The sequence below is a fragment of the Ammospiza caudacuta genome, chromosome 4 (assembly GCF_027887145.1).
Source record: "Ammospiza caudacuta isolate bAmmCau1 chromosome 4, bAmmCau1.pri, whole genome shotgun sequence".
In the NCBI taxonomy this organism is placed as follows: Eukaryota; Metazoa; Chordata; class Aves; order Passeriformes; family Passerellidae; genus Ammospiza; species Ammospiza caudacuta.
Genome location: NC_080596.1, coordinates 7,787,564 through 7,809,767, shown reverse-complemented (window position 1 = coordinate 7,809,767; position 22,204 = coordinate 7,787,564). Strand labels below are relative to the sequence as shown.

Here is a 22,204-nt window from a genome sequence, read left to right as displayed (position 1 = left end):
AACAGTTTAGTCAGAAGATGGCACTATGTTATGGTAAAATAAGAAGCAGCTGAAATTATTTTAAAGTTTGGAATCATTGCTTTTCTTGTAACACATAATTAAACGTATTGCTCTTCTCTAGTATTTATTGTTTATTAATTGCTAGTGCAATTTTTTTAGCCAAGCTCATTATAATTGGAGATCTCAGGCTCAAGTGTGTGTGTAAAACATTTGTCTGAGCCCATGCCTCATTTGTGTCTTACTCCCCCTATGCCAATGGGTTAAATTTTCATTTTCCTTTGCTCTTAGCTCTGGAAACTTTACATAACTTCTGACTGAGCTATGCTAGAGTATGACTGTGATTCAATGATATGATTAAATAAACATATACAGACTGAGTATATCAGAGTATTTCCAGTTGGAGTTTGAAATAAAATCAACTGTTATGTAACCCATACATCAAATATTTTCATATGGATTACTTATTGGAAATGTAAGACAAATGCTAACCTGTTTCTTTTTACAGGGAAGTGCAATGGCTCAAGAATCTCCCAAAAATTCAGCGGCAGAAATTCCTGTGACTAGCAATGGACAGCTGGAAGATTCTCATGAACACAGCTTTAACAGGGTCAGAATTTTCTTTGCTGTCTATTGTGGTACCATTATCAGAAATGCTGAAGTTACAATTCGGTGCATAGCAGTCTTCACTTGACGTAGTTTACTGGAGGTTTAGTGCAAAAACGCCTTTGAAGCTCAGAGATAATTGTAAGAGTTGAGCTAACACAGTGTGGTTGCATATAGCAGTGACCTATTTTTGTGTAAAAGGCACGTTCGTGGTGGCAGGGGCTGAGTTCTTCCCCCTCCGCTCGGTGCCGGTGGACGATCCGTTCTGCTCGTGCCCGGGTGTCCAGCAGAGGGCGCTGGGACACAGCCCGTGGAATTTGGGGTCGGGCTCCTTTTATTTGGATTTTCCTTTGGAATTGTCCACGTTTACTTGATATCTGCTGAGACTTAGGTTTTAAAAAAAGCTCTTAAGTCTTAACAGTTCCATACTGACTTGCAGTGCAGAATTATTCTTAAAAGAAATACTAAGCAGAACTTCAGCATTTTATTCTGTTTTACTAAAATGCTGATTAGAGGGGGGAACCTTCATAAGGTTTGTTGTTCAACTAAGATCTACCAGTGACATAATGTAAAAATTAGTACAGTGTTTAATGAAATAAAGCTAAAACTACATTTCTGTGAAGATGTATGTTTAGGGAGACCAGCTTGAGAAATGCATCTTGAAGTGGTAAGGAATTTGGGTTCACCTCAAAGCAGGGAAACAAACTTAGTAATTTGAAGCTTGATGATCTTGCTGCTGCTGTGACTTGACTGCTGTCTAAGTTACCTTTTCCTTACATAGTGATTCTTCTGCATTGTAGTGCATGCAACACTTGTGTACAGCAAATGGAACTTGCACTCTTGGTGACTGCATTAGGGCCTGTGCTCAGGCAAAATGTAAAGCTGGAAATTTAAGGTGGTTTTTGTCTATGGCCATATGTGAAAGTTGGAGTAGATTTTTCCTGCATGCTAATCGTTTTGCTGGCTTGGAGTCAACCATATTTTGAAACTTTTACTTTGACAAAAATGGGCCAAATCTTTGGTCAAATTGCAGAAAAACCTGTACTCTGCAAGCATATTTGAACTCACTGTAATTATTTTCGCAGTGCTTATTCTGAGATCAATGAAGGAGTGCACTTCAATTATTTTTTTGAACCGTCTTGTACAAGTTCACACCTGCATGTGTGACCTGAAGTCAGAATATGTGATAATCAAGGCTTCTTATAAACAAAACAAAGAAAATAAACTTCTTGGAATTAACATCTAGGTCTGTTTACTGATCTGTTAGTCTCAAATTCTAATATTTAGCTTCTATTCATCTTGCTTCATGTTTGTTATTTCTAATGCTTAATGCCATGCTTTCTCTTTTTTTCCTTGCCAGGTAATTTTTTGCTTTAACCTAAAGCAATATGCATTGCACCACAAGAATTTTGGGGTCTTTTTTCCTACAATTTATGGAAATGATAAGCCAAGTACTGATTTTTATGAAGTCAATTGAGAAAGGGACAAGAAATCCTGACCACTCTAATTTGTACTGTTACCACAGTGGTCAGTAAGAGCATGCGATCACAGTAGAGTTTAGAGCACTCCAGTATGCTGATTTTGATTGCACCTTCTTGGGAAGTTGGGGAACAAAGTTACTTTAATTTTCTGCTTCCTTATTTGTATGATTAGAGAAATAGTCATCTAGATGCTGTACAATTCAGATGTAAAGAACAAAATACTTCTTGTTCTGTACTTTTTAGTCTTCTGCAGCTATTTTGCCACCAAGACTTGAGCAGCTTTTTGCATATTTTTAAGTGAAGAGGTATTTGTAGAACCTTTTCTTTAGAATTCTTTGATTAAAAAATTGTACTTTCCTCTAAAATTGTGTTCTGTTTGGCACTTCCATGAGACCTCGTCTATAAGCTGCTCAGGCATAAGAATGCACATTTGTGTTTCACCAAATGCAGTATTAATATGCATTCAAGCATGAGAAGTATTTAATTTTGTGAGGCAGTGCAGAGCAAATGTATTTACCTGAAAATGACAAGTAGGGTTGCTCCTTCTTTAAAGAAGGATGCCATTAGTTTTGCAGAACTTCAGACAGCATAGATTGTCATAATGTCACTTCAGAAGCAAGTTTGTTAGTTCCATTTTTGTGGGAACGTGACATAGCATTAATTGGTGCATCTTCTTGGTATAATACATATTTAAAAGTTAACTTAAGTGTTTTCCTAACTGTAAAATCTCAGTCAGAAATATGCTGCTACATTCTAATTCTCTAATAGGACATGCCTGTGGAATTCAGACAAGTTTTGTCCTGCCCATATGAAGGATGGAAACTCTTTTACTGAAAAAAGCTGTAGCTTCAGTCGTCACTGGATTGAATATCTAACGTTCTTTCAGTACAGAAAAGCTTCACATAGTGGTTTTTAACTCCCCAAGCTCTGTTAGATCTCACTTGAGCTTTAAGAACTTGATGTATGCAACTGTTTGCTAATGTTTGGGTATTTGTGAGACAGAACGCTCCAGCATTTCCTAATCGAAAGTTTTTCTTATTACTTTGTATAAGAAAGCCCAATGTACAAAAAGTCTGGCTAGTTTATATTATTCACTTATTTTACTTCAATTATCCCTGACTTCCAGAGCCCAGTTTTGGACTGTTGGAATGATGTGATTAGCATAGTGGTGTTTTAGTGTGACTGGGGGTGTTGGGAGCTGAGGACAGTAGGAAGGAGTGAGGGAAGTATATTATTGCTATATTCAAGTATATATATTATAATATACTATATCTATAATATATATTATATTATTGCTATATTCAAGTATATTATTCCTATATACAAAAGTATGCCATATAGTGTGAGAGCTGCATAGGTATAAACTAAATTTTTCAAAAAACATTTGATCTGCCTGTAAAGATATTCAAGCATCTGTAAGCAATTCATTATGTTTAAAGTATTGCACAAAATCTACATGGTATTATTATCAGTTTGAGCCTGAATTTGTTTAATCTAATTTTTGTAACTGGCTCTCCTCATGGTTCTTATTGTACTTTCATGGGAACAAAATCATAGTTAAGCATGCATATAAAACCAGTAATAAACTACAGGATGAAAAAAGATAATGAACTTCGTTGTGTGTCTTCAATTTGTCTTACTAGAATTACGAAATAAGATCTGGGATCTGATGAATCTGAGTGCATGTGTTCACGGTCTTGTTCTGTAATTTTATTGCTAGACTGCACAAATAGATAAGGTCAATTCTCTTGTTTTTTGCCTTCTGAAAAAAATGCTAGCCTTGTCACTCACATTCTGCCTGCAATGTCTGAGTTAATCTCTTAGGTTTTGCTATGTTGACTGACATAGTTAGATTTTTACTCAGGGTAATTTTACTTTAATTAATGTAGGATTGATTTAAAATATATTTCTAGAGCTGTATCTGTTCTAGAAAACTGGTTTGAGGAGATAAAAAAGTCACATGTTCTTCATACAGTCTGAAAAACCAAAAATATGTCTGTTAATGATGAGAATGGGAAGGAAATTAAAACAGGATTGTAGTATGGCATTAGGTAAATCAAAAGGATGTAGTAGAAAAGGTCTTCTCGTTGAAGAGCAGTGTATTGGGGAATAGAAGAAATGTGTTAGTCTGTTATTTGCCACTTCAAGATTAAAGCCTTCAGGTCTTCTCCCATTTATTTATGTTGAATTTATACTGATGTGAGCATCTAGTGTCTCAATTAATGGAAAACAGGAACTGAGTGATGTAATGGGGCAAAGAGGAAAAGAAACTGCTGAATGTATATGAGTAACTCTACTTGCACGTGATTTTGACAAGAAGTTAAAAGTTCAGAGCCCTTGTATCTTACTGGATAGACATTATGTCTATCTGCATAACCTTTTGTTCCATAGGGCTTGTAATCACACTTTACAATCAGATAGATATGTTGTAAATTTTTCCTGAAGTCAACTTGAGTAGTTTTATTTAAAATGTTATCCACCATTAAAAACAAGCAAGCATGTGATTGGTTTGATACTAGTTGTTCCACTGTTGAACTAGCCATTGGTGTGAGGTTTTAAGAATACCTTAATTCAAGGTATTAAAGGCAATTAAAACTATCTGTCAAACCTCCTGTTGGTATTAAGCAGAAGTTAATGTTTAGTGATGCATCACTAATGGAGTAGTATAACTAAGAAATTAATCCAGTGTTGTTTCCTTAGTTGCTCCTTAGTTAAGTAACTTTCTATAAGTTAAGTTTTGGCTGGGTTGGTTTCTGCTGTTGGAGAAACAGTACAGTTCTTGTCTTTCCCCTCTTCATTTTAGATTATTATGGATAGCATGATTGGGAAGTATCATTTTGGAAATAGTCTGGTAATTCAGCCAACATTCCTTCATGAACATGCATTCTGAATGACTTCTTTGCTGTGTCTACTGTCTCAACAGGACTGCTATGTCAAAAATTCATACTGGTTCATCAAACAAGTCTATTATGTGTATAATAGAGTTGTGTAAATAAGCCTAACCTGACTAAAATATATTTAGTTTAATACAGTGATTTGAAGTCATTAAAATGGGATTTTAACAAATGGTTAAAATGGCTTAAATATTCTATGACATACAGGTTTGAATAGTCTTGACTAGAGCTAATTAGGGTAGTGCACTTATTCTTTTCAGCCATATTTCATGCTTTTGCTTCTTGCTAAATGAGAATGGAGTAGGTAATGCAGTCTTTTAACTTGGGAATCTTCTGAGTTGTGGTTTTTTTATACCTCTAGCTCTGGGTCTCAGTGACCTTAGAAAATTAAAATGCTTTTGCTAGGTGATAAATGCATAAACATGGTTTCAGCCTCATACAAATAAAAATTATTAATGAAGCATTTTTCTATTTGTTTTTTGGTGATGGTGATCCTATAATAGATTTGTAGGCTTGCTGTGTATCAATAAATCTTGATCAATTCTAAAGACTTGAATTTACCTTTTACAAAGAAGGGGGAAAGTCTTAAACTTAGCTGGAAGAACAATACATTACCAAAATATAATCATTCTATGGTAGTAGGGGAATCTGTCCTCGCTTCCTATCTTGTAAGAACCTAACTTACATTTAGTGGGAACAAAAAACAAAGCTATTTATGTTGCCTTCTTACCATTCAAACATTAAGTACACTCATACCTTCCCTTAAGTGTGACATTTTATAGTGTTTCTAAATTATCCCTCTTTGTAAGTTATTGAAGGAATAAACTGTTTTGTCAGTTTGAATACAGATTTTTGGTAGCTTTTTTGTTTATCTACACTTGTGTAAAGAAAAGAAAAGCAAGCACGATCAGTTGCAAGAATGACATTAAAACTTTTGGTTTACATGCAGCAGTGTGTCTCCCTTGAACAGTAACTTGCATGTTTGTAAACAACGAAAAGGTCTTGTTTTGATAATGACTGACTTTTTGTCAATTCTGGTCATGTGTTAATCAACAAGTGGTAAAATTTTCTTTTAAATTCGTATGTAAGAATATCATTCTTCACAAAGATGCATTTGAACTGAGGTATAGAAAAAGGGGTTTGAATTGAACTTTGCCTTTCTTTAAATTGAACTTTGCCTTTTTGACAATGGGAAAAAAGTAGATCTCTTCAAACGAATATGTGTTTGTATACATATATATGTATATAGATTCATGTAAAAATTCTGGTATATGTATGCACAGTTGTAGATCTTTAAAATTTTCATATTCCAAATACCAAGTTTTTATTTAAGAGATGGATGCATTGTAGTATTTTGATTTATTTAATTCTGTAGTTTGTTCATCTTGTGTTTAACTTCAGGTTAGAATTACATTAAGTGTACGGAAGTAGTGCAGTTGCTTAGGTTTAGATACAAACTTTTGTCTTTACAAAGCAGCTGTTCTGCATTTTAACCCTAAATACAGATGGTTGCTTAGATTCCTATTGCGAACGTGCTTAAGCAGGTTGGCTGTCTACAGTTGTTTGGCTTCAGGTTTGGATATTTCTGAAAACTGCACGTCACGCCAGGGTGCCTTCAGGAAAAAAATAATTCATGCCGTATATCCTTTTTTTGAAATCAGTGCATCTTCTCTGCGATCTGGTTATCCTTTTTCAAGTCTCTCTGCTTTTTCAGCTTCTAGTGACTTGCTACATTTTGAGTTAAATGGTCTTTTTTAGCTAAACTAAGTTGAAGCAAAGGCTTTCCAGCATACCACCTACTGCAAGTACTTAAATGGAAGCACCGGTGTTAAGTCAGTTGTGAAGACTGAAAACAGTATGAATCTGAAGTTCTGACATGCATAACTTGGGAGATCAGGTTCTGCATGTGACTACTATTTGTTTTTCATGCTGTTTCTTTTTCTTTTTTTTTTTTTTTTTGGTATGGTGCTTCAGGTACACAGATGTGGCATGATCTATTATCACATAGCCTGTTCATGTCAGTGAAAGTTTGGCTGTAGGAACTGGTTACTCTTTGCAGTAACATGCTGGGTTTTTGATGTTGGTGAAATTTCTGGAATTCACATGGAAAAATTATTTTGCTGGAATTCATATATTTGTAGTTCTTCCTTTTTGCTCTTCCCAGGGGTTTGTCCTAAACTGAAGACATCAAAATAAATATGGGGAGATGTGATCCAAAACTACTTCTTGACAATCTGAGCCTCTAGGCAGTATCAGCATCATTCTTATGCACTAACTTGCTTCTGGTTTGCGGATTGAGTGACTGCAGTTATAGGTCAAACATGGATTTGATTTTAAAGGTTGTGATTTCTTTGTAATTAGAAGCATTACATGGATCACACACAGTTACTATCTGTGTCTGGACATAGACATCTTTGAGTTATGTATGGCTTTTCTCTGGTGGTTCTTGATACTTTCCCCCTTTTTTACCTCTGTATGGAAGCAGAGGGGATGCAAAATAGTACCGGACTCCAGACATTGACAGTTTTCTGATTTCTTGATGCTTTTATTTTTTTGTATTGTCATTGTAGCCACATGCTGCTACATTTTACCTTTTTGCTTTCACTTTCATAGTACTTTTTCACTCACTTTTTACTTTCATCAATAAATGGTTTTAAATCGCTTTAAAACCTGAACTTTTTTAAAGTACTATGTCTAATTGCATAACACCAGAGGCTTAAACTTCAATTAGATCACTGGAAATATAGTCCAGGAAACCTGTGGGGAGTTTTTTGTAGAGGTAGATAAGACAGCAAAAATGGCCAGTAGGATGATACGTGAGCTGTGGTGTGTGGGGTCTTTCTTAGGCCTGTGCTGGGTTTCAGTGAAGACTTTGGTTACCTGGGAGCTGGTTGAAATACTTGATCCAGCCCTCAAAAGTTAAACAAGGTGATCTCAGGCAATTTTAAATGAAGGGATTTCAAAAGCAAACAAAAGTAAGTGGCAGCTTTGTGCTCTGAGCACTTTTGATGCAGACTAGGTGCTCAGAAAGAAGCTGTTTAAATGATGCCTTTCTGGATGTCACTTCTGTGTAAAATATTGAAAAGATTTAATGTGCTAGTCATAAGAAATGAGGATGCTATGAACTTTAGGGCTATTCCGTGCTTAGTGTTTTTTTAAAATCTTCAACATTATGATAGTTGCTTCCATATTTTTGGTTTGTAAAGTGTTTTCTGCTTGATAATCTTGCATGATTCTGCACCCCTGACAGTTTTTAACTGGACACTTTATTAAACTGACATAGCTGCTTGGACCAGCTTCGGACCACATAACATGATGCTTCTGGCCACATTTTTGGTAACTGCTTCTCTAAGACATGGCATTCTACTTGGCCATCAATATAACAAAAATATCTAGAATAAATATTCAGGCTATACTTACACTGTTTCTCATTCATTTGTCTTTTATTTGTGCATACTAGTAGAAAGCAGTGATACCAGCAAGGACTTTCTAGGCTAAAGGCAGAATTGCTTGTCTGAGAGCTGTTGAAACTGTAATATAATACTTTAGAGTCACTTTAATTGCTTTTTTTTAATCTTTAACTTTCCATTTTTATGCATATATTTTCCAGGACTTGAAATGTTCATTACCAGTTGGACTTGGACTTTCTGAAACCAAAATAACATCTCATGGCTTTGATGGTGCCAAAGAGGGAGTTGTTGAGGCAGGGCAGTTTCCAAATAAAGGTAAGTGCTTTTTTTTATATTTCTCAATTTAAAATCTTTAGTCATATTCTTACATGGTCAGAATACAATGTTCTGTAACTGCTTTGAGCAATTTGGATGAATGTACACATTTGAGATCTGCATTAGTGACAACCAGTTTATCGTCTCCTGTTAGCTGGGTTGTTAAAATAAGAGAATACATGCTACACTTGCAGTATCTGTCAAGGGACTGGAGGAAACTACTTGGTGTTAAGTTGGTCTGCACTTATGGGAAGGGAAGGCCTTGGGCACCTTGAACTGGTGTCAGGCTGAAGAATTTTACTATTGCATTGTGTTTAAGTTTTCTTCACATTTTGCAGGTTACTGTTCTGATTTGAAACATAACTGGAGAGTTATTTATTTGTTATACACACTTCACCTACTGAGAGCAGATCAAAAAGTGGGATTCTTCTTGGGAGTATTAATGTATGCCTTAGAGAATCTAAGTGATATTAAACAATGAGAAATACAAAGTGATAGACGAGCCAATAATGTCACTATTTCCTATCTAAGAGCAATAGAATACCATGATATTGTATGGGCAAATGGTATTCAATGAATTATGTACCTTTAACAGCTTCTGATTTGAAGCTGTTAAAGGTAGAAAATTTGAAATTATCTCAGTTGTGCAGCTATGAAAATAAGCTCTTTGTAGTCATAAATTTAATTTACATTTTGCTTCATTTCCTGTTTGGTAAAATTCTTTGCTTATGAAAACAGTTGATTTACATGTTGTACTTTACATATATTACAAAGTGAATGCTGTGTTTCTTTATGCCTTTGAAAATAGCAAAATATCTAGCTAAAAACTGGAGCAGATGGCAAACTGCTCACCATTCCTGCTTTTTTGTATTCTATTACCAGGATAACTGTTGCAGCTGTTAAGTGTATTAGCCTGTAAGGGAAAAGTGTCTGAAGATGTTTCAAGCTACACTAATGTGTTTGAAATGCAAATGTTCTGTGGAAATTTCTGTACACAAATTTTGAGCTTTGGACACTTTGGATATCACAGATTTTCTCCAAGGGTGTTTTCTTGGGATTTTTCCTGATGTTCTAACAAAATCAGAGAGACAAGTGGTAAAAGCTAGGGCTTCCTTTGAAACCATGGACAAAAGTTGAATGATTGCCCTATTTCAAATTCTGTCTTGTGTTTGAATGTCCTTATTAGGGCTTCACTTTTGAATGCAAAGTAGACAGTACTGGAGGGGAAGGGCTTTTAGGATTTGTGGGATGTTGAATGATGAAGCATGCATAAGGCTGTGTTAATACTCTGTCAAATGATAAGGATTTTTTTAACTGCTTGTCTTGGCTCGCTTGCTGAAATGATTCAGGCAAGATCTTGCAGTCAAACTTCTATGCCTGGATGAATTCAGTTGCAGCTCTTATGCAATGTATATCTACAGAGGGACACAGCAAGTGAGCTGTCTTTGTCTCATCTTTTCTCTGCAGTTGGATCCAAATCATTGGATTTATTTTCCCCATGTTAGCAGTGCTCTGTGGAATGTTTTAAAGCTGATTGTTGATCCGATTACTTTGAGTGATGTTTTTGGTGTTACTGATAACTAAATTTTGTCAAAACTGCAAAGTTTAGGTTTAATTTTCTTTCCCCTCAGCACACTGTTAGCCCTGAAGTATATTGGAATTTCTCAGCAAAAGTAAATAAAGTTCCTCCCCAGTATGGTGGTCATTCATCACTACAGAGGAAAAGCTTACTTCTTTTTTAAATCCTGAAAATTCAATAAGGTTGCTGCTTAAGATTTATCTGTTATGAAAGAGTGGCAGAGCTCTGAAAAGCATAATGAGCATAATCCTAAAACAGCTTAGAGAACACACACAGTGCAGGTCATTTAAAGTTGATTGCGTTTTGGTTTGGGGTTTTTTGTTTGGTTTGTTGTTTGTTTGTTTTTTTAAGAGAAAAAACAAGTGCTGTAAAATCTTTCATTTGGGAATGAGTTTACATACTTTCATGGCTAATAACTTGTATGACCTTCAGGATAACTTATTGCTGCATGCTTACACAGACTTAAGAGCCGATGTCAATAAAGTGTATCTGAAATTGGCAGAGATTTCAGGGCTTACTTCACCCTTTAATGCTTTAAGTACCATTCAGTGACAGTGCAGAGTGAATTCTACCTAGACTTGCAAAAGAGTGTTTTAGCTGTGGATTGTTATATAACAATCTTCCATGGAATTTTCTGTTTATGGTCTGTGCTTCACTGATGAGCCCTTCAGTTATACTTTGATTGTTCTTACAGAAAAAAAGAATGGTCATCATGACCTAGAGAAAAAGATTAAATCAAGAAAACTTGGAGTAGTTCACATGGAGAGATGCACCTCTTAAAAAACATTATCATCAGAAATTCCAGCAGCTTTTCTGTGAATACTTCTAAAGCTGCTGAAGCAAATGTTTCTTTGTTTTGAAAATGTGTCTCTGTAAGAGTGCACATTCACTTTGAAGAGAAGATGATGTATTTTCATTGTTAAATGTCCCGTTTTCAGGTTCCTCAGCATCACCCAAATCATCTGTTATATCTCCTAGCAGTGCAGCAGCTAGCAGACTGGCTGGACAAGGTTGTGATTTAATTATTCCCACAGGTATTAAAGCTCTGAGTGGATAACGCCCTTGTCTCTGCTGAGACTGTACTAACCCTTCCATGTTTCTAATTATTTGATGTACTGTTAGTTGGAGATAAAATTTCTGTGGGATTTTGGTGGCTTTTACTTCTGACTTCAACAGTTGACAAATTAACCTCTGCTTTCCTCTCTCTGAGCTGCTTTTACTCCGTAAAATTAAAATTATAATTACTATTAATGATAAGTAACAGTAGGTAAAATAGGAGTGGCCAAAATCTTTTCTTTAGGTTAAAGCTGAAACTTTCAGTATTTTTTCCTAAATGATCACATATTCCAATAGACTATGGGGGCAGCCATTAGGAATTCACAACACCCCAACTCAGCTTTGCCACTTGACTCATTTTGTGCCTATGGGCAAATTACTTAACATCTTAGTCCTGCTTCCTCCTACATAAAAGGAGAAAACTTAACTCAGTTACCTCATAAGGGTGTTGAGAGGGTTAATTACTTAATGTTTGCACAGCATGTTGAAGATGTAAGAACACAGTAGAACTTGATGCTAAAGGAATATCTTGAGGCATCTGTATAGACTTTTTTCCAAACTCTTGCTTGCATAAATAACTTGGCAAGACTAAGGTGACTGTAAGTAGCAGTAGGGATCAGAGTCAGGGGTAGTTAAAATGAGTATGGACATGATAAATAAAAATGTTGCTTAAAAAGTGACGATACTTAGCAGTTTTTAATATTTAGGACACTAGAAATTTTGCAAAATTGAAACATGGAATCCACATGATATCCCATACTAGCTTGAAAATGCTGAATAATGGCAGTTTGTGTGTGGTGATTTGCCCTAGGTATTTTAGTTAGTTGCTTTAAATCTCTTCTTTGCTGGTTTGTAGAATTAATTGTTCGTAATAGAATGAGCTAATAAAGCTGAAATAAATAAATTAAATATTGGCTGAACACATCTTCTGGAAAGAATGACTTTCATTGGAAAAGATTAAAAACTCTGTACTTCATGACAACAGTATGCCAGTAATTGTTGTTTAATGGCCTTAAGGTTGTAAACAGACTTTTAGATTGATTAAATGCAAAAGAGTGTTCAAAGAGTGGTGGAATTTTTAAACATAGATATAAATGTCTCAAAAATAATAAGAATAAACATGTCTCAAAAGCTGTTTTAAGTTTTCAGTATGCTTAATTCAGCCTATTCATGAAATAGTGATTATATATATATATATATATATATACATATACATTTTATATCAGTTTTAATATAAGTCTTTCTTTCTGGAAATGATTTTAAAAATCTCTTATTCATCTTAAGTTCATACTGTCACGTTGCTCTGCTTTTGGATGTACAATTGCACAAATCTTCCATACCTGCTACTTATTCCTTAAAACAAACAAACAAAAAGCCCAGACCCAAGGCCTTGAAGATTTGCTTTGTGTCTGACACAGGGGGCAGAGCCCAGCAGAAGAGTGGACCTGTTGTGTTAGCAGATGAAGTGAAGAATCCAGCGATGGAGAAACTGGAATTGGTGAGAAAGTGGAGCCTGAACACTTACAAGGTATGCAGCTATGTGTGTGTATGTATTCTATAAGTGAGTTTGCTACTAGATAGGAATAGATCTGTATGAAAGTAAGCTGTTGTGGCAGTGAGCATAAGCAAGAATGTATAAGAAAGGCTTAATTTAAGTGTAACATTCTTTGTTAAATCCCTGGTGCAATGTGGAAATCTTTAATAGGTATTACTGATTTAGCAAGGTAAAGAATGTTCCATTTCTAATGTTCCCTTCGTCATTCCGAATGTAGAGATTTCAGCACTAAAGCTTGGAATTAAATATTTTTTGCTCTTTTTGAGTTGACTGTGGATGCAGTAAGATTTTAGTTGATGTGAAAAAATCAGGGGTATCTAGAAGTTCAAAACTTGTTAATTGCTACTCTGATGGTTTTGTTTCATCTTGGCTGATTGCTTTTTCTTAGTGTGGTAACAGTTGCTTCAATTTGTGTGTGCTTTATATGCTGCTACTTCATGATCAGTTGAGTTTGATGAAATTAAAAGAGTAATGTAAAAATAATGAAAAGGTGCTTAAATCACACCAGTTTGCTAGAAGTGACACTCATTAAAAAGCTATAAGGTAAGGAACAATTGTCAGGGAATGCATTCCTGTCAAAAGTTTAAAGAAAGACCAGTTTTGAAAAATAGCTTCTTGTTATGCCCACATCTTAAATAATAGAGTTGTGAGCAGGTGCATCGGTGAGGTCTACATCAAACCATGAAGAAATTCACACTCTGTGGCAAGGAAAGTCTGAATCCCTCCAGTGTTCTTTATGTCCCAATAAGAACATCCTTCTCAGTGGGGATGAGAAGCAAGGATGGAGCATCCCTAGCGGATGCTTATGCTGTCTTTCTGTTAGAATCAGAAATTTCTTTTTTATGTCTAATGAATTGGCTTTTAGATTTGCTACTTTTCTTGTCATCTAAACATTGTAGCAAGCAAAGGAGTTGCAGTCCAATGGTATCCTGGGGTGCCTTAGGAGGAACATTGCCAGCAGGTTGAGGGAGATGATCCTGTCCCTCTTTTCAGCCCTGGTGAGGCACATCTGGAGTGATGTGTCCAGACCTGGGCTCCTCAGCCCAAGAGGGACATGGAGCTCCTGGAGCTGGTCCAGTGGAGAGCAGCAAAGATGGTGAGGGTACTGGAGCAGCATTCAATGAGGAAAGGCTGAGGAAGCTGGGCCTGTTCAGCCTGCAGAGGAGATGACTGAGAGGGGACCTCATGAATACCTATAGAGTATCTGAGGGGAGAGGGCCAAGAGGATGCGTCCAGGTTCTTCCCAGCAGTGCCAAGCAAGAGGACAAGAGGCAGTGGGCAGAACCTGATGCACAGGAAGTTCCACCTGAACATGAAGAAGAACTTCTTTACTGTGCAGTGACTGAGCACTGGAACAGTTTGCCCAGAGAGGTTATGGAGTCTCCCTCACTCAGTATTTTTAAGATACTCAAAAACCCTCTGGATACAATGCTGTGCAATGTGTTCTGGGATGAACTTGCTTGAGCAGAGATGTTGAACCAGGGGACCCACTGTGGTCCTTTCCAACCTGATCCACTGTGTGATTTTGTCTGTCAGCTACTTTGGAGTGTGCTGTGGTGCAATCAGAATATGTGCTATTCAGCTGAAGCTGTTCTTTAAAATTCTCTTGTCTCTTTAAAACATTGACTCTTGGGATCAAATCTCCTATACTGTGACTAAATAGGACAGGACTTGACCTTATTCTGTATTTTTGGTACCTTGATTTAGAAAACAAACCCACAAAAACTCACGTCTCAAACTCACTGACATGAACCATCAGCCAGAGGACTAGTGAAAAAGTTGCGAAAAAGGGTCTTGGATGTTCTTTGTTTAGAACACTATTTCTTTGGCTGTAGCATCTGCAAAGTTAAGGTTTTTAGTTTTCTTTTTATGGCTTAAGCCTTCCCCTTGTTGAGATCCAGAATCACACCAGAAATGACCTAGCAAACAAAGACTAGCAGTTTCAGAAAACAACATGTTTACTTGAACCTATTCCTGAACATGCCTAAGGAGATGTGTCAGTTATGATCTTTCCCATATTGACTTGCTGCTCACTCTTTTTTTGTGGTATAAGACCATTCATAGAACTTACAAATTCATTTTGAGTTGATAGAGTATTGTGCAACTGTACTTGGAGATGCCATACATTTGTCTCGTAGGCTTTGTACAAAAAACTATTTAATATGAGTATTTAGTATTTAAAGTTTTGGACATATTGGCTTGCTTTGGTTCCCATCAGGGAGATCATGGGAAGAAGTGTCCTCCTTATCTCATAATAGTTAACTGTTCATAGGTTTGAAGATGCAGAAATAAAGGACAGGAGTAAGTGTCAGCACTTGAATCCCTCTGAATTTAAAATCCCTGGTATCAATGTACCAGACAGTAATCTACAAGGGGAGTTAGTGATGAAATTTGCTGTTAGGAAGTTCTTTAGGAATCTGACATGAGTAGGTCCTATACCATGGTGTCTGTATCAGGGGTTGAGAAATCCAAATTATTGGTATGTTAGAAGTCATTCCCATCTATAAATGCCTTTGTAACTACCATTGCCATTCACATTCTCTGGTCAAGTGCTCCCTAATAATCATGAATCAGTGTGAAGAGAAATTGCCCTTCATAGTCTAGTGACAGGATCTTGTTCTGTTCTTTCTTCTGCCCATGCCTTCCCCTTTGGATGAGAAAGTGGTTTGCAGTTTAGCAAAAACATTTAGGCCCAAGAAAGTCAAGATTCTTCTTGACTTTCAGCAATTCCAACAAGCTTGTCTCTTTGTTTTTCATACAACTTAAATTTTGAGGGGGAAAAAAAGGCAAACCTGTTTTACAAACCTCTCTAACACTGGGTTAGTAGAACGTGTATTTCTGAGACATGTCCAGTAATGCCTCCGTTCATCTTTGGCATATACAATGTATTTTGGTAACCTTTTTTTCTCTGAGTTCTTCTCTGAATTTTTTTTAAGCTTTGCATTGGATGACTTCTTTTTGAGTTGCATGGTCTTTTCTATGATAGCTTCCTTTATAAATACTCTTAGGACAAAGCACAATGGAATTAATGCATGGAATTTTCTTTGCTAGTGAGAATATAGAGCAACTTGTGTGCTTGTACTAGTCCCCTTAGAGCTGGAGTAAATCAAAATAGATTGGGGCATTTTCTTTGTCTTTTGCTACATCTGAGTTAACAAAGTATCCAGTGTAAGTCTTTCCAATTACTGGTGTTTCTTCACTTGTCACTGCTGGGCTTTTAAAGATATTTTTCTGTGACTTATGAAGCAAATACCCCTTGGCTGAAAATAATTCCTTCACTTGTAATTTATCCTTGCTTTCAAAAATTTTGCTTTCCATGATTCAGATTTTTCTCTTGCATTTCCGTGGGGGTTTGTGTGTGTGTGTGTGTCAGCTCTTTTGGAAAATAGCCAAAATTTGACCATCACTTCCACAGTTCCTATTGAAAGGCTTATTTATGCTCTGAGCACACTTAGAGCTGAGCTGTATTTTGCAATTTCTCATGGAGTCTTTGGTAGCAAAGTTGTATTCTCTGTTATGATTTGTTATGCTCTCCTGAATTTCTGATGCTTAGCAGACAAATGTCACCTAGATTAGCTGTGCTTTTTCTTGTCAATTACTGGACTCTAACAAAGTAGCCCAAATAGTCTGTATCTTCTGACCTAAACCTCATGGGTCATGACCAACTTGATCTCCTTGGTCATTCCTGAGTCTCTCCTGTGTTCCTCTATCACGTTAAGAAGGGACATGGAAATTCTAGCAGGTAGAATATGCGTCTCCTTTGGGCACAAGTAAAGATGGTATTAATCTAAAGTCCTTGAATTGGGAAACCCTGGAAAATCCAGTGCTCTAGAGTATTTGGGGTATTTGTTATATTATAAGTTTGGGCATTATTTTACAAAAATAAAATTTAAAATAGCAGCTTTGTGCTTAGGTTAAGTCCTTTCAGAGTAGTTGGGGCCTTGACTACTAACTTAATTTCTTTGTACCTTTTGTTTCTAGCAGTAATTTTTCATATGTCTAAGTTGGTAAGTTGGTTATTCCTTCACACCTTGTGACCACAGACTAACTTCAAGTAACTTAGTAGAGCAGTAAATAATTCTGCTTTCCATAGAGAAACTGTATAGCTTTGCTACATATCTGCTTTGCAAATGGCTTCTCCTGTGTCTCAGTCAAGGGAAATCCCCAGTGTGCATCTTGGGAGGCTCACTGCCAAGCTGGGCTCGAATCTCTGGCAGAGAAGGTGTCACAGATCCATGGAATGTGGTAGCAGCCTGCTCTGTCACAGCCATAGGCTGGGTGAGAGTGTCTACAGCTGCATAAGAGCACATTTCCTGCTCAGTGTGTTAATGAACTGCAAGCCTACTAAGAGTTTGACATGACAGAAAAGAAATAGCCTTTCTGAGTAAATCATCTCCATTTTATAGATGTGTAAATAATAAGTGCATTTTAATACTCTTGTGTATTTCTCAGTAGGAGCTCCCAGTTTCCTATTCAGCTTCAAAAAAACCATGCTGAAAACCATCACCTTCTTACTTGCCCCCTAAAAAAAACCTCAAAATGAACATTTTTGGAAAATTTAACATGGATGCTCTGATCAGATACTTGGTAGACAAAGTCCAAAAGATTACTAACTAGACATTTTTGTATAGTATATGGTACTATAAACTGACTTAAATGCAAGGGGCTAAAATGCTTCTTTTAACTTAATGAGATTCACCAAACCTATACAAAGATAAGTGTTCTTTTACTTGAGAAACAATTAGTTATGCTCTTGATTTGCTAACTTGAATATTCATCTTAGTAGGAGTTGAGACTTGTCCAGCTGTTCTTGCTGAGTCCTGATAAACTTCTAAAGACTGTGTTGTTTTTTCAGTTTGTTGTGCAAACTTATATTGGGAGGGGTGGTTGTGAAAGAATTGTGTGTAATTATATGTCCCTTGAAGCTGAAAATGGGTGTATGCTGTGTTGTCTTGAATATACTTGAATCTTTATAATTTAATTTTTTTTCTGCAGTGTACACGTCAGATCATCTCTGAAAAACTGGGTCGTGGCTCAAGAACAGTAGACCTGGAACTAGAAGCTCAGATAGATATATTGAGAGACAACAAAAAAAAATATGAAAATATCTTGAGACTGGCACAGACACTGTCCACACAGCTCTTCCAGATGGTACATACCCAAAGGCAACTTGGAGATGCATTTGCTGACCTGAGTTTGAAATCATTGGAACTTCATGTAAGACTTTTACAGTGTTAAAAAAATACAGCAGCAGAGATGAAGATAAGCCTAATTGACACGTGCAGGGTGTCTGCTACCTAGCAGCTACTTTTATAAACATTGCAGTTAACAATATATTAGATACTCTTTGTGTTGAAAACACTTAAAACTGTATGAAATTATTGAAATTACTGTAGTTCTTTATTGTTTCTTAAATGTTAGCCTCTAGTTGATGGTTGAACTCAAGAACTGACAATTTTGCTTTGTAGAGAAGATGCACTTTAGTATTAATTTTGCACCTAATGAAATGTCATCAAAGTGTTCCAGAGTGTTACGTCATTTCAATTACAAGATGTCTTTGGGGAATGTGCCTGGGAATAAGTAGATTAGGGCACATTACTTCACTTGGGCACATTTAATGTGAGTAAATTATTTTTCTGTAGCATATTTAAGCATTGAGATTTGATCTCTAAGTCCTTTTTTAATCAGAATTTTCCTACTAATAAGACTAATCTGTATTCTTATGTTGTCTGGAGTTGCTGAGCAAGAGAGGCAATCTTGAGATATCTGGGTTGTTATGATTCCATGGTTTAGAAGTTTATGTAACACTGGCACTTTCCTTTGCCAGTGGTAAAGCTGTTTGCTGTCAAGAGAGACAAGATGCATGTTGCTTACAGAGTATAGTATCTGGCTTGCTTCTACATTGCTTTTTCTGCATTTGCAAAGTTAAAACAATTTGATCCTTTGGAAAACCAATATTAAATGGTTTAATAATTCCCTGAAACATAGCTGCTGAAACAGCTCAGATTATCTTTGTGATTTTAAAAACATCTGTCTTTTCATAATTGACTTTTCCCATTGAGTTTTAAGGGAGTAGGTGGAGTTCATGCTTGCACAGAGGAACCTTAAGTGATAGCTAGCTGAAAAAATGTGAAACTCCTACACTAATGTGGAGGAATTTTTAATATTAGTCTGACAGATGAAAATCTGTGAATGTAGAGCATTTCTAGCAGCTAAGAAATTAAATTATCTGCTAAAAGAAGCTTTTGATAATCAGTTTATTCTTGACAAAAATATGGGCATGTGGTTTGTGGCAGATCTTAGTGATTGTTGTGAAGTATGTGCTGAAACTGGATGTTTCTTCTAAAACTTGGATGGAATCTGGCATCATGCTCATTTAATGAATCTTGGGGTTTTTCCCATGATTAGCTTGTAACTTCTAATGGGAATACTGATCTTCCAGTTTCTTTCAGCATCTTGTATTGGTCTTGGACTTTGCTTCTGTCATTCATCTCTTGTGTGGATTCTTGAATGGGGTTGTTGATGAAAACCAAATAAAGGTTTCTGCTGCTGTAATGAGAGTTATCTAACCTTTGCTTCCTGGAGATTTGCCTGGTGTTTCTCTTTCCCTTTTGTGTTTTCCCTCTGTTTAATCTGTAATGTATTATCATCTGTAGCCAGGCCTACTTTTGGATATTTGGGTTTTTCCCTCTAAAACTTGTGCAGGACTAAAAGTAACATTTCTGAACAGTTAGTCTTTCATGTTTAGTGTGATAACAGTATATAAGCTTAAGTAAAATCAAAACCCCCCCCCGAGTATCAAGGTAATACTTTTTCTTTTAAACATGATAACACAAGAAATTTTTTATGTGGTATCTGGTGAGGTATTACTTCATGTGAATGGGTTGCTGTTTCTCTTTTGGATCCAAAGATAACTGCTGGTTCCAGGCTCATATGCCTCTAATTATATAGGCAGATGAATCCCAATTTTAATTGATCTGAGCATAGAGTATGAACTGAATGTAAACTCTGGGTGTAGAAAGGATTTCCTGTGTGTTTCGTAAGAGGTATCCACAGAGGTCATGGACAAAACTGAAAAGTTTGTATGAAACTATGAGCCATTGAAGGGAACATGATTGTTGGTCAGCATATTCCTTAGTACTGCAGGCCACTGCTGGCCCATCCTTCTTACCTCCCCCTTTGAACTGATGGTGTTTTCATTTGGGTCTGGCATGATCTGTGTGAGAGACCAGCTGGAAAACTAATTGCAGTCTTGCCTGCAGGAGGAAGAATAGATGGGACTAAGCTGCTGCAAGGGGCACTTCTACTGCTGTTGTCTCTGCCAGCATGCTGCTATTTCTTCTCTGTGCTAGCACTCGTGTTAGCTGTGTAGCTGGCAATGTAAGAGCAAAGCCAGCTGGAAAATACTTGCTTTGGTTTTTTCCCAGCAAAATCTGTAGCAATTTAGTCAAGTGCTTTTGCTGCCCAGGCAGCTGTACAAAGCAAAGATGACAGATTTTAGCAGTGTTTACAGGGCTTAGCTCGTAAAAACTTGCCCTGATTTCTCTTCCTTTTTTCTTCTCCTTCAATTTCTCACTTCCACTGCACCTTCTTTTCTAGAGGATTCTTCCCTTACCATTGCCAATTACCTATTACCCTTACTGTTGTGAACTTGTTAACATGAAATATCATTTGGCTCTGGTGCTCATTTTCTAGACAGATGAAAAGAAGCTGGGAGAACAGAGCACTTCTGAGTCAGTTGTTGGCAGTGTGCAGGCCTAAAAAGACCAAAGTTCCAAATAGGAACCTAGTGTGTTTTATAGTCGTTACAACCAGGGATTGTACTCTTTTCTGAGAACTCCCATCTGTAGAATATGGAGATGCTATATGGATGACATAGATATAATAATTGGATTCATTTGGCATCCATGCATTGGGAAAATCTTTGCAGCCTTGCTCAGCTTACTCTGCTGTTAACAAAGAGACATGGACAAACATATGTCTAAATGTGAATAAAATGCCTTGGAAATAATTTTGCCCTCATCTCTTTGAAATTTATGGATGAGCTACATTAAAATTTTTATTTGCTATTCATTATAATGCTCTGCTCTTCAATTATTTACAGCCTATTAAACCATGATAGATGTTGGGGTTTTTTGCAGTGCTCCTTTCCAGAATGTAAGAATAAAACTTAATAGCTAATTAATGCTGTGTGCCCTTGTGAATTTAGTTACATTTAATGTATTTAATGTAGCAGTGTCTCTGTTCTTCTTAAAGTATTGCCTAGACAACCATGAGAAATGATGGATTAAAACTCTGCTGAATGACTGTGAAGATTGCATTAGCACTTGATTTTAAGTAACATTCAAGATATCAGAGTGCAGAAAAATCACATAAATGAGGATTTAACACCATGTGTGGTAAAAAAATTCATAAACTATGTTTGACTGATGTTGGAGAGATTTCATAAGAACTGTGAACAAAATATTGTATTGAAATAACATTGGTTTAATCATAATCATACCCAAACAGAAGTGAAAGACCTGCCACATCTGTGTTTGCATTTTTTTATATAGTTGCTAATGAATGCTATGATTTCAATTGATCTACAGCTTTGTTTTCTCTGTTCTTTGTTTATAGGAGGAGTTTGGCTACAATGCAGATACGCAGAAACTTCTAGCTAAAAATGGAGAAACACTTCTCGGAGCTATTAACTTTTTTATTGCCAGTGTGAACACATTGGTGAATAAAACAATTGAGGATACATTGTTGACTGTGAAGCAGTACGAAAGTGCCAGGTAGCTATCCTGTGTCCAGCTCCTTTCCCTAAGAATTAATCCTTGGGAAGCAGAGTCTCTGTCAGCTTAGGTCTTGTATTTGAGTGACTGACCTGTCAGATAAAAACCTCATAACAGAGCTCTCATCCAACGAGGGTTTCTGTTTAACTGTAGATGATTGCACAGATCTTCCAATGTTTTGTACGTTTCCTTGTAGACTGAATTTTACTTGTTAGCTGTAGGAGTAATTATAGCTGGTTTTTCCCACGTGCTAGATTAAGGTGGCTTTCTAAGTAGCGTGACAGTGGAAGATTAACACTTTTATCCACCTGCATTGCAATAGGTAAAATAATCTCTGACTGAAAGACACTTCATCTTGTGCCTCTGTTGATGAACAATGCCTGCAATTCACACTTGGTTTTTTATGCAGACATTTCAGGCTTGGTCAGAAAGGGGAAAATAAACCAGAAATTTCTCAGTGAGTGAATAATGGCTTTCTTATCCTGGAGAAGGCTACTTTTAGATGTGGCGTAGTATTCTAAAGCTGGGTTCCTT

General features: G+C 36.5%; 1 protein-coding gene across 5 annotated transcripts in view; it reads left to right on the top strand.

Annotated features, from left to right (window-relative positions):
- ARFIP1 (ADP ribosylation factor interacting protein 1) overlaps positions 1–22,204 on the top strand; it is a 40,782-nt gene that overhangs the window by 7,795 nt on the left and 10,783 nt on the right. For 2 of the 5 annotated variants that reach the window (XM_058803215.1, XM_058803213.1), the window contains 6 exons: positions 506–607; positions 8,589–8,703; positions 11,221–11,316; positions 12,757–12,866; positions 17,889–18,110; positions 21,513–21,670. In XM_058803215.1, coding sequence (XP_058659198.1) covers positions 515–607; positions 8,589–8,703; positions 11,221–11,316; positions 12,757–12,866; positions 17,889–18,110; positions 21,513–21,670 — 794 coding nt within the window. In that variant the 5' untranslated portion in view covers positions 506–514. The remainder of the gene's footprint in view (positions 1–505; positions 608–8,588; positions 8,704–11,220; positions 11,317–12,756; positions 12,867–17,888; positions 18,111–21,512; positions 21,671–22,204) is intronic. The other 3 variants (XM_058803214.1, XM_058803216.1, XM_058803217.1) reach the window with 3 other exon arrangements.